Raw genomic sequence first — 17,691 nt, 5'->3', positions numbered from 1 at the left:
AGTTCCTGAAGAGGTAACATATGGCTTCTGGCCTGGTACTGCCTAGCTGGTTCGGAGACATACTATTTCAAGGTTTTGGTCTCCATTCAAAAAACACACTTGGATCCCTGCAGCTGAAATTGAGTTTACCCTTCTCCAGTGTAGGTATTATGAAGTTTGCCCCTTTCTCACTATGTTGTGAGTAGTTCTGGCTTGCATTCATCACTACTTTTGTGGATAATCAGAGCTGGCAAAGCCTGCACTGTGCATATGTAAGATTCTTATAAAAAATAGATGTGTAATTGTGACACAACTGATTCTTTGGCAGAGTGTTTTTGTATGCAGTTTCTTGCTGACTCCTGAGGTCATTAGTGAAGCCGTAAAGGCTCATACCAAGCAGTAACCAACCATGACCAGCAGCTCCATGGATTTCTTTTTCCTTCTTATGCTGGCACATGCACGTGTGCCTGTGCACACATGGGCTTTCCCTTAAGCAAAGAGTGGCTTGCCTTCTACAAGGGTAGAATAGCTGTAGAAATAAAACGTGAAAGATGGCCAAGAGTCAAAGGCAAGATTTAGCATCACAGGGGTAAGAAGGTTGTAGAAATGTACATACTATAAGTCTGGTCTCAGCCTGCCTCATGTGCGTGATGGTATATCTCAACTATGTTTGTTGAAATAATGATTGAAGCACCCATGGAGATAAGGATAAGCAAAGATAACAGTTGATATGTAACTGCTCTTCCTTATACAAGTTGCCACAGAGCTTGCAATAATTGCTTTAAGACAGAGCTATTCAGATTTCTTAATCAAGCATTTCTATTGTAAAAGGACTGTTTAACCTCAACTGCCAGCTAGCGTTTCTATTCTGGTACCATATACAGCTTTTGTACACTGTTGGCTTTGTCAAAGCTGGGGGAAATCAGTGTGCTCTACAGCAGGATGGAGGCCTTCATGATGCAGGTGTACAGGGGACAAGGGTGCTTCTGAGTACATTTAGTTGTAGTTTTATTGCTTTCTGTAGGTGCTGAAGAAGAAGCTGCAATAGGTTTAATCTCAATTTCATATCAGCATGATAATGATTTGTCCTAGGTATTCCAGATGAAGATGGTCATCTTTGACTAGGGAACCTTTTCTAAGTGCACTTTTGCTTGGGAAGGTGTTCACTGTTGTTGATTATCCTTTGATATATAGGGCAGTAAAAATTCTTGAAAATGCAAGAGGTTTTGCAGGCTCTAAATAATAATGAAAAATCTTCATGTGGGAAGGTGTAAAATACATACATTTACAGTCAGAAGAAAAGCTATGTTTTGAAATTTATGCTAGATATAGAGATGCTTTTATTGCTCTAGCATGTTGCCCAAGGATGGACTTTCCTAATTTTTATCTGCATCTGTTCACATCGTATTGACAGATGAGCAGGACACAGAGGCAATAGGTGATAGTTTGTCCCACATTTTAACATGAAAAAGCTTTTGGTTTCACTCTTTTCCTAATTTTGGGAGATCTTCCTCATCGTGTTTACCTCTCCTTCTGTGAAACAGCATCACTATAACCATTTCTGATGGCCTGCACCAGCCACACAGTTCACAATTCTTCCTTTCACATTTACATTTAGAAGCAGCACTTTCTTTGTGGAAAAAGAAGGCAATGAGGATGCAGTTTTCCATTCTCTTTCTGTATTTCAATAATAATAATAATAATTAAAAAAAAAGAACAAGAGGAGAACACTTAGTATGTAATGCTCTGTAGGTGTGTCTGGACCCAAACTCAATTGGGAATTCTGGTCAGATGGAGCAATAAGCAGCTTGAAAAGAAACTCACCACCACCTCCCACACTGATCTCGGGGAAGCAGTAAGTTCGCGAGATTATTTACTATTCAATGTCCTTTTCTATTTAGAAGCATCTGCATGAAGTTATATGAACCAGCATAATCCTACTCAGCAACAATTTGCTAAAAGGCAAATAAAGCATTTAAAGTAGCACTCTCTGGTGCAATTACCAGAGTTAGCCTGAACTGACTGCCATGGGTTGAAAAGGGAAAGAACAATTTAAATAAAAATCTGTCTAGCAAGTCATATGGCCTCCATTGCTTATCGGCAGCATGGAAAAAGTGCACTTGCATGAATCTGCTGATGGTTGAGGCACAGAGCACTCTCATGACCCATCCTGTGTCTGCGTTTGTGGTTCCATCCAGCCCCAGTCTGGTATTGACTCTTTTTTTCCACAAATGTATATAAATACCTTGAGCAGCTATTCAAACAAACAAAGGCTACAGGCTGATTTAGCTTGAAGTACTTCATGTAAACCTATTTACTATTATTTTGCTCTGTCAAAGAGAGAGAAAAAGGAAGAGAAGCTCTTGTTCTGGGGGTCAGACCATGTCAGCCCATGGTGTCAGTTGTCTTTTAAGAAAGACAAGTTTTTGTAATGGCATTGGAGGCTGCAGGAGCCTCATGTGCGGATTGCTTTGCGAGAGTGCCCAAGCGCTGTGACAATTTTTTTGCTGGAGGCTTCATTAATACATTCTTGACATTGAGCTGAACCAAAAAGAAATCTATTTACCTTGAATGTTATCCCTCATATTATTGAGCTGCTGCACAAGCTGAGTAGCACGGTTGTTGGTCTCCATGGTTTCCTTCTGTATCATTAGGCCTTTGCTGGATGCTTCATTTCCCTATGAATAAACCATGGGAGCTAAACATTACATTTCTTTTCAGATCCATATTCACATGTGAGGATGAACAGTGTAAACACACATTTTGCTTTCTCCTGATGTGCATGTGAAAGTCCCTTTATCACATAAAGTGGCATTTACAGAGATGTTTGAACTGAAGGGCTGTCTGTCTTGTCGGTATTTCCAGAATTGCAGGGTGAGAGATTAAAATCTTTCCCATATTTATCCATCATTTGCTGCAACCAAATTGCCATAAATTATGTACAGTTGTAAAACACCCATCTGCTGAGTCTCCTAGGCATTCAGCAGGACTGGCTTATTTTGCTCGATATGGTGTTTTCTGAGTGAGCGTATAGACTGAAGAATCAGCCGCCAAGCTCACAACCGTTTTTAGGTCAGTGTCTCTCTCAAGTGAGTTCCCCAGCTCTGAAATTTGTTAAAATTAAGAAAAAGCACGAGGATCCAAAGTACAAGAGCAGAGTGTTTTGCCTCCTATACTATATGATGTTGAAGGGTGTACTCTGCATTGTGTTCCCTTACATGTATGGGAAACAAAGCGTTACCATGTCATAGTTATCTTTCCAAGAAGGTCACTGACTTTTGGAGTCCTTAGACTTAATTTTCACTGGTATTTTCCAGGAAAAAAATTGACTGCTGTGCCATAAATGTTCCTAGACCCCATGGGAGTCCGCACCACATGCTTGCCACTGGTAAGGTGTTTGATTCAAGGTCCCTGTTAGGGCTGCATGAGCAAAAATTCCCACTGTAAAATTAGTTTCTGGGCTTGGAGTGCCGTAACACTTTTTAAGTCGGCAGATGCCTGGCTATTGGTGTGCTCAATTCATACTTGCTGAATGAATCCTGCAGGAACTACAGAGGACGCCGCCGCTGCCCCTCAGCCCTGCAGGGCTCAGCCGTGCCTTGGCTGCGAGCTCAGTCACAGCCGGGCTGCCCCTGTCCATGAAGCCGGTTTTTACTCGGGGTTTGCAGAGGCACCAGGTGGCGCTTGAATGCAGGGTCAGGGCGGCCAGAGTCTTCCCAACGTGAGGGTTTATAGAAAGGTTATAATTTTATTTCGGTTTACTTGGATTTTTAGTCTTTGAAGGGTAAATTCCTTGATAGCTATCAGAGTTTCTTGTGAATGCTCTGTTGCTCAGCATCACCACTTCATGCTTATTTTAAGCACCTTGTTACTGTTTTTACACACACTTGCCTTTTATAATGTTCTTTCCTTGCCAGATGTTTCTTTAACACATGGGAAATTGCTCAGACAGGTTTGCTGATTGATCGCCATGAGATTGATGGGAAACACAGCCGCATGAGTGAGGGGTGCTCTTAGGGACCTCAAATTCCCACTCATTCATGAGTACAAAGACTCATCCTAAAATTTGCTTAGAGCCCCGGAAGGAAAAATTCTCAGCTCTGCCAGGTGCTATGCCAAGCATTCAGGTTTGAGCTATGTGCTGTTTTACTCTGAGCTCATCCCAAGCAGACTCAAGGAGTTGCATATCACATTTACTTTTCTCATTTAGCAGAACGATTTGTTTACAGTTGGTGCATTCATCCTGCCTTTGGGGTTCAGATCAGAATCTGCAGGAATCTCTCAGACACAGGGATGTGCACATGCAATGCTCTAAATGGAAGATGCAGCATATCTCTGCAAAATTTACTCAAGGCTCTTGCACCAATTTTCCGTGAAAGTGCCTTCAAAGAGCAAGAAGCTCATTATATTCAGAGTTCTTATTGTGGTCTTCCTTCCACTGTGAGAGTCTGGGACCATTATTTCCCTGCCTTTAGAAGCAATTGTAAGTGTTTGTGTGGAATAAGCAGTAGAGATAGATAACCAGAGAGAAAAGACCAGAGGGAACCCTGAGTTCATTGGTTTAGGAACAAACTGAGAAATGAGCTGAGAAATCCCCAAGTAGAACTGAAGATGACAAAAACATTGTTATCCAAATTCACTAGATATTCCTAGAAAACCTAATGCCTTAATCATCCTGCCTACCAACGGAGGCATGTGAGCTGTGCTGGATTTTCTCATATACAGAGGAGGGTGTATGTGTGAGTTGGTTTAATGAAACCTCTCTTGGACACAGGCATAGTCTGTAATACCACAGTGTCCTTTCAGCTAAGTAAGTGCAGATTAAAATCACCCAAACCCAAGTTTTCTCTTCTACATCTCTATACAACCCTTTCTCCTCTTTTTTTTTTTTTTTTTCCCTACTTGCTCCTGTATTTGAATTTTAGTGTAAGGTATAAATTTAATTTGTCTTGTGAAGGAATTGGTAAGTGAATATAAGGATGGGCATTTTGCAGTAAGTGTGAAATACACACTAGTCCTACTACAGCTATGGTTATCTCTGAGAATAGTGATGTATTTCACTAATATATATCTTAGCAACAGAAAGATGTTTAATGATATCTCCTTAAAATAGAGGGAAAGCAATTTTGAGCCGTATTTCTTTTCTAAACATATATCATATCAGTATTCTAGGGTGCAATGAAAGTATTACGTGTGCTGAGAGTAGATAACCTTAATTTTATAGCCTGGCAAATGAATGTAGATGCAGCATTTATGATTACAATTGTGTTAAAGCATGTTTTGAGTGCTGAACAGACTCCTATCTCAGTGTGTTCATGAAAAACCTTTTAAACTGGCACTTTTGTAATATATTTTGAAGGGTCTAATTTGGGCTAATTTTATGAAAGCATACATGTAAAATAGATATAAGTCAATCTGCATTAGTTTAGCATTGATTACTTTGCTTAATTAGAAATCAAAATAGAAAGGCAGTCTGTGTATCTCAGATCAAACGTTGTGTAAGGTGGTAGGTGGGATCTCAGATCCTGAGGGGAGGATTTTTGTGACTGGTGACAAACCCATGATCACTTTCAACAGATTTTGGCCCTACATTCTTCCTGTTCTGGGAAGACAACTTCATAGGTCATTTATGCTTGTAATTCAGAGCTAAAGTAAAGTAGAAAGTTTAGAAGTAGAAAGTTTAGAAATAGAAAATAGAAATAGAGAGTTTTCCCAACTATCTTTTAGGGCACTACCACTCTTGTTGTGGTACCTAGAGGTTCAAACTGGATGTTAGGAAACATTTCTTTCCTGAGAGGTGGTCAAACACTGGAAAAGGCTTCATAGAGAGGTGGTTGATGCCCCATGTCTGTCAGTGTTTAAGAGGCATTTAGACAATGCCCTTAATAATATGCTTTAACTTTTGGTCAGCTCTGAAATGGTCAGGCAGTGGGACTGGATGATTGTTTTAGGTCCCTTCCAATTGATGCTGTTACAGTATAGTAACCTCTCACTCTAGCGTGCAAATATGGCAAACTGCAAATGATCTCTGATTTGATCAAATGATCTCTGAATTGATCAAATGAACTCTGGCAGGGGGCTATAAACAAACCTGTTCATCAAGTGTTGCTGCTTCTCTCAGGAGATCATTCATTTCATCTGCAGCATCATCAACCTGGATGGTCCAAAGCACAGCATGGTTCTTTTTTTTGGACATTGCTGCCTGTATATGGGGGGGGGGGGGGGGGGGGGAGAAAGTCAGTGCATCTGAAAACAAATGATATGTCTTGTGAGGGCAAGGATAGAAATTTATAGGAAGGGAGTAGAAATTCATAGATTAAAATGACATAAAAAAAAAATGTTGTCCATATTTGTACCTGGAGATGGGTGGTAGTGAGGTTCAGGTCATTCAAGCGCTTTTGAGCTGCAACACCTGTAGAAATGCTCAGTAAAGTCGATTTGCTTTCATCGATAGCCAGAACTGCTAATCGGATGTCATCTGTCAAATCCCAAATACATTTGTCGCAGCCTGATAAGAAAAGAAGAGAGTATCATTTTTCTTTAGTGTTTGTGTCAGTTAACAGCACATACCTTGAATTCACATTATGGTGCTCTTGCCCTATAATGTTTCCTTCTCTTTCTCACTAATGGATCCTGATGGATACCCATTTTTCTTTCTCTTTTCATCCGCCCACTTCGAGGTCCCACAGTGCAGTCATGACACTTCCAGCTGAGCAGCAGCAGCTGAGACTGCTCGAAGAGGCTGCCACAGCAGTTCTATAATCAGTAGGGAGAGAGAGGAGGTATTTCCTGGCTATTCCCTAGAGGCTGTGCATGTTTGTTGCCTGAAGGACAATAGATGAGGATCCCAAAACCAGCTTCATTTTGTCAAAAGCCTAAACTCTGTATTTAAAACTTAGTGGTATGAGAAACAAGGATGTCCAGCAGATGGGCTCTCGGCTGTCTATTTGATTAGGAAGACAACTTGTAAAAACACAGTTATAACACATTTGGAATATGCTTGCACAGAACTATATCCTCATACCTGCTGAATGCTTGCAATACTACCTTGGTTTTAGTGACATTTGTGCCACTACTAAATGCAAGAGACTTAGGTGAATGTGAAACACTGATTCTTACATAATTTTTTTCTTGATATTTTACAGTTGGTATTCTTGATGGCATCAGCTCCCAAATGTTTTCCTTCTGTTTGCACTTTCATGTACACGACCTGTCTTCTTGGGAGCTGATTTAGGAATCCATATGTGCTACATTATACTGCATTGTACTGTGTAATTGTACTAACATTTGAAAATAACCATCAGTGGTTACCAGTAATTACAACATAGTGCTTCTGAAAACTCCCCAGGCTTCCTGTCATTAGAATAGGGGAGATGATAGTGGAAAAGCAACTGATTGATGGATATATGTTGAATTGCCAACAGCAACAATTTATAGTAGATGTACAACTAGAAAACCATTAATTACATGCAGTGCGGCACAGGTAGAGTTGTGATGGTAGCTTATTTTGCAGTAACTGTATCTCAAAGTCTATTGAAGTAACTTAGCTGATACATTCTTCTGCTCCGCAGTTTGTACCTTATCATTCAGCCTGTATCACAGTTGAACGTATACATGTATTCAGTTATGCAAGTGAGAACATATTTCAATACTCATTCGTCAGAGCATTGTGCATATTCACATGTTTGAGTGTGCTGTGGGACCAAGGTCAAAGTGCTGAGCCCGCTAGAGAACTGAGCCCTTAAGTTAGTGTTTGTAAGCATCTAAATACAAGAGAAATATTAATATTTAATGTCCTCATGATAATCTTCTTACTGATGGTTGGGCAGTCTGTGCCAGTAGAAACTTGAGGACTGTCTGCGAGGCATTCTCCCGTCAGGCTGTCACACATTCTCCCTCCACAGTTACATTCTGGGGGAAAAAGAAACGATTTTTGAAAGAAGAAACTTCCAAACGTAAAATTGACCTTTCCCCTCCCAAGATCAGTGAAATGATCATATGTAGGATTGTGCATGGATAGTCCGTCCATACCTGAGGACTTTTTGGATTGATTTTTCCTTCAGTATATAGAAAAAGGTGGTTTTTGCACTGCTGTCAGGTTGGACCAGATAGAAATTAGAGATTGGAAACAGAACCAGAAAGCCTGTGCTGAAATGAGTTGTTCAGAGCTTCCTAGCTGGTCACGAGCAGAGGCAGTGAGGCCAGAGTTGCATCATCTGGGCCATTGTGCATCACCATCTAGAGAAGGTGATGTTCTGAAGATGGATTAAGAAAAGTGGTACAACTAAAGTTATTATTAGTTACTAAAGTCTCCACAGCCCTGTGGAATTTAGCAATGCTGTGTCAGGCTGCCACTGAATAAGCTTTCCAGCCATCAGGTACTGATAGTAGACTCCAATTCCATCATCAGCTTGACCATATCAAAAAGTAAATATCTCCTGCCACTTACAATGAAGAATAAATGAGGTTTTACATTTTCTAAAACTTGAGTAAGCTACATTTTTATTGCCAGCACAAGTGGCTTTTTCAAAAGTATAATTTTTAATCTAAAGTGTCTCTTTCAAGGTTTAACTGGCCTTTTATAATATATTATTTTAAAGATTACAATATTCTTGGAACACTTGGATAGAATAACAGAAACTCAAACAGAACCTAAGAACAGCCGTGGCTTATCTGGAATTTGTTTTGCTCTTGTGATTCATGGTTGCAGCAGTATTTCATATAACAAAATTGTTTACTGCCATTTTAATGCAGCCCATTCATTGTTCTCTATGAATTACCCTTGTATTTACATTCCAAATTTCACATTTGAGGAATTATCAGGGAAAATGTGTAAAACAGCTTCAAAGTCAACACAATGGACTAACATTGGAATAATTCTGCGTAAGTGAACTAGTCTGAGTTGAACTACTCCGTTTTTGTACTAATGTAAGAACAGAATTTGGGTTTGAATTTTGTGGGGCAATCAACATTTTGACCTCACCGCAGTCTGTGGGAACTGGGTGCCTCACAGATTTAGGATCTACATTTTTTTAAAACACTTTTTGTTTCTTTTGCTAAGAAGTGAAAGAAAACACTTAGTTGAAAGCAGAGATTTCTCTTCAACTGTATCACAGGATCTAGGCTATTCCCAGGGGGCAAGATTACAGTTACAAGATTAAATTTTGGATGAGACTGGTGCTCAATTTTTTTTCTTCATATTTAAACAGATAACTCTTAATTTGCCATACAAACGCTTATAGTAAATTAATTTCAAAAGTGGCTGTGACAATTTTTCATCTGTTTAGGAAGTACCATATTTTTAGTAGGAATTAAGACTTTCAATGTTACTATGGCTTACTGATGGGAAAAGCTTCTAAATTTACCTTTCTTTCTGAGGGGCATTTGTGGAAAGCTTTGAAGTGTGACTAAAGGACATGTGGTTAAAAAATACATTGAAAAGCAGCTGAAAACTGCTGACTAGAGCTACACAGGTTTTTATTTTTTGCTCAAAAGAAGGAAAAAACAAAGACTATCTTAGCAGAATTGAACTGTTTGCTCCTTTAGTTCTCTTGCATTTTTTGTACTCTGTACTGTTTGAGGTGCTCTGTGGAAACCATGTTTACAGACTCTTATTTCTTACATTAGTTTATTTTCTCTATTTGAAAAAAATATCTTTTTTTTTTTTTAAAAAAAGTATTTCTCTTATTTCAGAATCAATATTTTTCTAAATAAGAGTTCCTAATTGCTCCAAAACTTGCCTTGTAAACCCCTCATATAGTTTGGATATCATGAACGTATTGAGTGGTGCTCGCCATCTACACAATCTATGTCCAATACAACACATTGTGGTGTTCAGCAGATGAAACAAGGAGCGTATAATTCTCTGAAACACGATACTTCAAATTCAGGATTAGCTAGTCAACCGCAAGATTAAATTCAGTCCTAAACAGAGCAAAGCTACACCTCTCACAACATATTCAAGTGCCCAGGCACTTTTATTTTTAGCAAAGATCAAACACTACAAGGAAATCTGCTAATGAAGAGAATAACCAAGATGATTTATAGTCTGCATGAAAGATCTGTATAGGGAAGTCCTGTACACCATGAAATCCCACTTACACTGTACCTCAGAAACATAAATAATACCACAGCGTTCTGCCTCCAATTCCTTAAGGCTGCAAACCAGAACTATACTGAGGTTATGAAAGCTGGACTTCAGTTTAGAAACTCTATGTTCAGAGATGCCTTCCAAAATTATGTCTTGTATAATCTGCTTAGACACTTTGAATGCCCTGTAATCCTCAGACTTCTGGCAAAGCTATTCTTAGCTATTTGAAGTTCTGCTTTTGCCCATTGCCAGGGCACGATTGCTGTGGTTTGCTGAGTTGAACTGTTGGGGGCATTTCTCCTGCCTCATGGCATTCAGGAACCACAGACTAGATGCTGTCATTCCTTACAGGAGAGCTGCAGTTAAATCATCTCTGCTGAACTGAATTACACAGTGAAATACATAAATAAGGTTTGCTTTTGCAACCTCAAAACCCCAAAGATGTTGAATTTCAGGCATGTCTTGGGTGCCTAAATCCAGACAGGAGGTGAGTTTTGGGACATGCTGTTCCATGCAGCCAATGTCTTTTCAACTGGTTAGGATACCTGGGATAGGCTTTGGGGATTACTGTGTGTGAGCACCATCTCTCCCTGTTCAGCCTAAATAGAATGTAAGTATGTGATTTAGTGATGTGAATTAAATCCTGGAGATGGAGGCTCACAGAAATATAAAACCAAAAGGGACCACTAGTGCCATAATTCATGGTACCCTACAAATGGAGACAGCAGCACAAAGGGCATTTGACTGCATAGCATACTCACGACCTTCCAAACAAGTCCCAAGCACACCTTAGTACTTTATAGTAAGTTAGTAAAAAGCAAGTTCCAAGTGTACAGTGAGTTGCAAGAAGGTCATAGGCTTGATCAAGACATTGCTAAGGCTGTGAGACCTATAGCTCTCTGTACCTTGAGATCCTGGAGCACTTCAGAGGCCCGTGTTGGGTGCATGCTTTGGCTGTGTCTTATCCTTGAGTCAGGCTGAGAGCTAGGAGTAATCCGTCTCCTCCATTTGTGTTGTGGTCCTGGAGGGAAGGACCCTGGCAAAGACATTGGGAAGGACACCCAAAGTCCTTGCTCTGAGTACCTGCATTTTGCCTTCAGTAGTGGCTATTCTGTGGTGCTTTGAAAGCAGATAAAATCTTGTCTCCCAAAGCCAAAGCAAGGACAAAGGGCTTGAGGCTAAAGTCCTATTTGGATCAAACACCATGTAAATTAGGAGAACAGGTATATTAGAGGATGTAAGCATCTGTGATCCCTCTGTGTGGGTATGTTTTGGTAAGATCCTCTGGGTAGCACTTTACCAGACCCTGGAAGTACAGTCATCTCTGGTGTGGAAATTCAGAAATCAGCAAGATTACGCAGACACATGGGAAATGCAGAATAGATTACCAGTGTGAAAACCAGCAGAAACTGAGCAGGGATTGGATCAGGACAGGAAGAACAAAGTCTTTAAGCACCATCAATGTTTAAGGTGAAATCTCTGCCCAAAGAAAGATTAGAGACTCATTTAAAACAAGATGCAGGACACAACAGTGTCTACATTCATCCTGCCCAGGTACTTGAGATGTTTGAGTCTGGGATCTGAGACTTCCTTCTAGGCAATGGAAAAAGCACAAGTTCCTGGGATGATTCAACTGAACAGAAATCCAGGTTATCCTGCCAGGTAGGTAGCCAGGAACACAGCCTGCCCCTTGGGCCACAAGTGTGTGATGATTGAATCAGGCATCTCTGATCTCTGAGGGGGCATCCATAGACCATGCTGTGTTTTGGTTGGCTCTGCTGCACTAAACCATAGACAATACCTGTACAGTTTTTAGCGAATCTGGCATCCCCGTAGTAACCCGGAGCGCATCGTTCGCACTTGAACCCGGTAGTGTTGCGCAGGCAGTTGCGGCACTGGCCGGTCACTTCATCACAGTCTTCAAAAATCAGGTTTGGGTCCGAGTTGCCACTGCAGTCACATTTTTTGCAAGTGCTTCCAATTAGCAAAGGGTTCCCATAGTAACCAGGGGCACATCTGAAAGGAAGAGCAAGCCCAGCGATGACGAGCAGTGGCATTCCCATCCGCAGTACCCTTTTTTCTCTGACCTTATTCATGTCACCAGGAATTGATGACGATTTGCAGCTACCAACAGACAGAGGGCAAATTATTTCTGCAGAGGCTGTTTTGTGCTCTTATCTTAATCGGTACAGTTATATATTTCTCCCTTCTTGAACACTCCTGGTATCTCAATCACATCAGTCTGCATTATGTTGTTTTCAGTGTGTCTTTAGCAGTAAAATGATTTGTTCCCCATTGTTTTGAACTTTGTGACAGAATGACCTTGGCAGAGGGGCAGCTCTAGTGTTTATTTTGGTCTCTTTCAGCTTTGGATCTCACCACCTATATTGTATTATATAGGAAACTGGGGTAAGAGACTGCCATTTCATGATGCTGAAACTCAGAGGAATTTGAGACTTTATTTCGATTATAATACACATAACAAAGTGTTATTAATATTATTATATATAAAGAGGTTTATATAAATACTTTTATGGTGAGTGACTGAGATGGTTTCTGTTTTTTACAAAACAGAACGGGCACTGAACCAGCTTCCATTTTCCAGATTTGTTTGATGTTAGCCTGCTGGCTGAGAGCAGCCACCAGCCTGGGGGGAAGCATTCCTCTGTTGGTTTTGCAGAGGAAGAGAGGGAGGAGGGCAATAAACACCACAGGGGAGGTCTGAAATGGGTCCAAATTGCTTTTTGTTTTGTCATTTTTGGGAAGCATTTCAACTGAAAACTTGCTACATCTTAGAATGGATGAGATACTGAAACTGTAGTAATTTTTCAAAGTCCAGACAAATCAGCGATATGTAACATTCCTGGGTAACCAGTGGCCCTAGACTAAGGCATCAGGTATTAGATTTGGTGTCATTGGAAAGAAAGGAGAGGGTGTCTGTTAAAGGATTTTCTGCCAGTAGCAGGAAGAATGCTGTCCTGGTTTAGCAGTAGCAGTCATTTTTTCTCCTCAGTAGCTGGTGCAGCGCTGTGTTTTTGACTTTCGGCCTGCAGATAATAGTGATAAAACCGATGTTTTCAGTTGCTGGTCAGAACGTTTACTCTGACCAAGGGCTTTGTGAGTCTCATGCTCTGCCAGGGAGGAGGGGAAGCTGGGAGGAAGCAGGGACAGGACACCTGACCCAAACTAGCCAAAGAGGTATTCCATACCACAGCACGTCATGCCCAGGATGTAACAGGGAGTTACCCGGAAGGGCAGGATCACGGCGGGGTGGGGGTGAGGTACCAGTCGGTGAGGTGTTGTATTCTCTTCCTTGTTATTTCCTTTATCATTATTACTATTAGTGGTAGCAGTAGTGATTTGTGTTATACCTTAGTTATTAAACTGTTCTTATCTCAACCCGTGGGAGTTGCATTCTTTCAATTCTCCTCCCTGTCCCTCCAGAAGGGGGAAGAAAGGGTTAGGGGGGAAGTAGACTGCGTGGTTCTAATTTATGGCCTGGGCTTAAACCGCGACAAGTGCTTAATCCTACAAGCTAGAGGAACTTTTACAAAACAACTAGTGAGGCGAACAGAGCTGGCACCAGAGTGGGCATGGAGCAGCTCATGGGTTTCAAACAAGGGCATCACTGGAGGAGCTGGTGGCTGGAGCAGTGTGGAAGAGTGGCTGATGGACTGGGGGGTTAGGGGTAACATGCACTGTTCATGGTGTCACTGCGGAGTGGCAGGAGGGTCCATGACCCAACAGCCTGGGGAACAGAGATCAGGGACTTATACCTCCCAAAATGGGAATGAAGAACTACTGCAGGGAAGGGGATAACTAGCTGGTGTAGCAATTGCTGACTGAAGAAATCAGAGGATTGAATAGTTGTTGCAGTGATTTAGGTAAGGAGGAGTTATTGTACTTCATCCTGTTTTATCACCCTGTTGCCCTTGTCTTTTCTCCAATCCATAAAGTCCTGTTTTATGATGCTGTTTGTTCCGCTGTTTGTGGGTGGGAAGGGTGAGCTCTCAGGCAGTTTAGTTTAATTTTCCCACGTTCTGGATGGGGACCTGAGCAAGGTCTTGTCTCCTAAAATATGAACATAGTCAAATCCAGGTTCTGCAATGTCTGAATAATGAAAATATGGGAGATCTGATAAGAGATTCCAGTTTTGATCTGTTCCTACATTTGCTGATTTATTTATTTTTTAATAAAGTAATTTCCTCAGTGCTGCTTTGTTCATGTTCCAGTCCTGAACCCTTCAGAAAAAAACACATAAAATTTTAAGCATCTTAATATGAAAAACTTGGCTGCCTCAAATCCTGCTTTTGCCAGTGACAAAGACTGTCTCTTTGCAGCACTGCCAGAATCTTTGGTGCAGATCTTATCATATGGGTGACCCAGATGTGAAGAACAAAAGTGTGACCGGGAGTTATATGCACCCCTGAAAGAACTGTGAATGTGACACTGAGTGCAGAGTGTGATTTAATTGACTTTGGTGGAGTCAGTCCCCATTCCCATGGGAACTTGAGCAGGCAGTGATGGGTAACAGTACTATTCAGTCATGCCAAAATTTTTACTATGATGTCATAATATGTCAGCCAATATGAAATTACAGTATTTTCCCAAATTTCAGAATTTCAGTATGTTTGTGAAGTTTGATCAAGAAACCCCCCCTCGGTGGTTGTTTGGGGTTTTATTTTTTTGTTTTCTTTTTTTTAATATTTGATTTATTTTGAGCTGTCAACATTTTGAAGAGTTGCTTTTTAATTTTCTGTATTTAGGTATTTCCCAAATGATCATCTGCCTAATGTGGCCAAGTCACAGAAGCCACTGAGCAGTGCTGGGCCCAGACCAGCATGTTGCTTACCACTACCCAGCTCTGGCTTTCAGCTATCATCTACCAAAGACTGCGTGCTATTTCTATCAGGCCCGCAACGTCTGCCCTCTCAAGGAGCAGGACAAGGTGATTTTTTTTCTTCTTTTCTGAAATACACCATTCAGCTCACTTGCCAGAGACACAGTTGACAGTTCCTCACGTCCTCACGAGTGCTGCTTTTTATGACCATCTGACTCACTTTTATTAGGCATATCTCTTAATCTGGAGTTGCTGTCTAAAACAACTAGAAACTTTAAAAGCTGAAAATAAATGTGCCACCTTCACTTTCTCCTTCGCTTTGCCACTCAGTGTATCTCATAAGGCTGAATTGCACTGAGCCTCCTTTTGAATACTTGGTAGCACGTGAGAAGAGCAGAAGCAACTGAATGGAAACATATTGCTCCATCTCTGCCCCTTATGACCTGAAAAAGAGGAGCCCTGGGGTAAATGTCTTTTCCTCTGTTGTATTCGTTGCTAACAACAAATATTTCCTCTCCCATAATTATCTGCTAAGTTATTTTTGTTTCATTCTGTAGCCATGTTTGCTTCCTGTAATTATTGGTGAGTAAGAAATTAACTTCCTCTTCCCTGGCAATACCAAAAGAACCTTTTATGTTTATTCACTGTGGACACTAAGGTATCATTAGTTCAGTTAACCTTTTTTAACATTTGGGCATTAACTAAACCTAGATTTCATCCACTACTGCCTTAATGCCTTACTGCTGAAGTCCGTGAGCAAGATGATTCATTCCTAAATCTCAAATTGGGAAGCTGTTTTTCTCAGTCCTAGCAAAGGCTTTCGTGATCTCACAACACCATTTGCTGGCAAACATGAAGTGGATAGGTTTGTGCCAAGCCCCTGGAGCAGCACAGGAAAGCCTCCTACATGAATGCCAGAGGAAATGGAGGAGATTGCCTCCTGGTGTGCAGCTCTGGAGATCCCACACACACCGCATGGAGGGGTGTCCTGCAGCTTACTGCCCCGTGGTGCCCTTCACCGATCACTGCAGAGAGCTGGGAGGGAGAGCAGTGAGGAGGATGTAGCCTTCCTCTCTGGGGAAACAAGCATCTATGTGTGCTGAGGGGATGGACAGGGGCAATGCTCAGGATCCCCCAGTCCTCCTGCCAGCATATTGATGGTATTGTAGGTACCAATGGGAGTAGGGAGTGGTGGCAGTGCCCAGCAGCAGAGTGTGCAAGGCAAGGTCTTGCTTTTCAGCAAGTGGATGGGCACAAGCAATGCATTTCTCATCAGTCTTTAAAATGTACTTTGATGTTTCTGGCACAAATAAGAGTAGGACCAGGAGCTTACCAGTAGGAAAGTCTTGTTTGTTGCTGCTTGCTACCTACCTCAGCAGTTAGTCAAGGACTTAATATAGTGACCAGGACAGGCTGATTTCTTTCTGTAGCTTTTTCTAACACATCTACAAAGCTTTGCCTTCTTTGAGACACATGCATTGTGTCAGTCTGGGTAGTGGCTATTAGAAAACAAAGCCGATGCTATTTTCTGCTGTTACTATGCATCTGCTATTCATTTCATAGGATTTGAATTGCTTGTAGTCTAAGTTGACATTTTAATAACCATTAAGAAACCTCACTGACCTTTTAATTGTCTGCATTATCCTTTGTGTATAAATCTGACATTTTGGAAGAACAAAAGAATACAGCCATAGGCCTGGAAGCAAGGGTTGTGTTTTTTTTATTTTTGAGCCATCTGTCTAAAGGGCTTTCACTATTGCTGTCACCATGTTAGAGATGCAGAGGTAATATGCTGATGTGTTTGAATCATCTGTAAGGGCAAAAGCCTTCACCTTTTTTTCATCTTGCCTTTTTCATATTGATTTCTCTTTGCATCTTAAGCCTCCCCTTTCCCCCTTCTCTGATATTTATGTTCAGTATCACTTGAATTCAAGACTTGCCCGTTAATGATAGGGGACTGAAGTCTTAAATACTTCAGGAGCTTTAAAGAAAATCAAAATGAAGTGTTCAGGAAGCTGTCCTGAACGGCCAGTTCACATCAGCCTGTGTCTGAGGCATCCTGTACCCTTCGGTCTTTGTCTTAGAGCTGTTTTAATTTACTGGCCACTCAAGGAAAATTTCTAAATTATAATCAGGCCTCTGGCATTTGTTGAAACATTATCCATGTGTGTCATAGTGAGCAAGATTGTGCTCTGCAAGAGAGGAGAGTAAATTATATTTCTGCTGTATAGCTCCATTTATTTGAGTACTTTGTTATTTAGAGGATATTTACTGGAAATTGTTTATGGGCATAAGGGAAAGTTGAAAAGCAACACTAGCCTATGGTTGGGTGTTTAACTTTATTGAGTTACATCTGTGAAGTACATTTAAAATTTAACTAAAAAAGCTGCATCTGCTCATTAGGAATTTGACCAGATGATGGATTTTCTTCTTTGCTTTTGAAAAAAGGTATTTGGTAGAAGCCTGCTGTGTGTTTTAGGGCTGTGAATTGCAAGAGGCATATATGTGGTTGTTGTTGTTTTTCCCTTCAGCTGCTGTTTCTGATTTGTGTTTTGTATTTTGATTTTTAAATTGTATTCCTGTTAGGAAGATTACCACAAAGCCCAAGAACTCAATCAAAATACATCAGATGTAAATGTCTGTCTTACCTTGACACGTCTCCATGGCAGATTCTTATGGTTTTTAGGGAATGAGATCCTTTAACAGACATGATTCAACCTGATGAAAATACATGCACAAGCTTTCTCCCACATATGGGAAGATTCCTACAGAGACTTCTGGA

At 40.9% G+C, this 17,691-nt stretch overlaps 1 protein-coding gene across 1 annotated transcript in view; it reads right to left on the bottom strand.

Annotated features, from left to right (window-relative positions):
- The window catches only part of LAMA4 (laminin subunit alpha 4), a 102,005-nt gene that overhangs the window by 43,861 nt on the left and 40,453 nt on the right, over window positions 1-17,691 (bottom strand). Inside the window, exons 5-9 of the mRNA XM_080615472.1 lie at window positions 11,871-12,085; window positions 7,795-7,890; window positions 6,336-6,487; window positions 6,071-6,181; window positions 2,546-2,657 (exon numbers count right to left, since the gene is read on the bottom strand). Of these exons, the coding sequence (XP_080471598.1) occupies window positions 2,546-2,657; window positions 6,071-6,181; window positions 6,336-6,487; window positions 7,795-7,890; window positions 11,871-12,085 (686 nt within the window). The remainder of the gene's footprint in view (window positions 1-2,545; window positions 2,658-6,070; window positions 6,182-6,335; window positions 6,488-7,794; window positions 7,891-11,870; window positions 12,086-17,691) is intronic.

Source organism: Psittacula echo (assembly GCF_963264785.1).
Source record: "Psittacula echo genome assembly, chromosome: 4".
NCBI lineage: Eukaryota > Metazoa > Chordata > Aves > Psittaciformes > Psittacidae > Psittacula > Psittacula echo.
The sequence above is the reverse complement of the archived record's forward strand: the minus strand, read 5'-3'. Positions and strand labels throughout refer to the sequence as shown.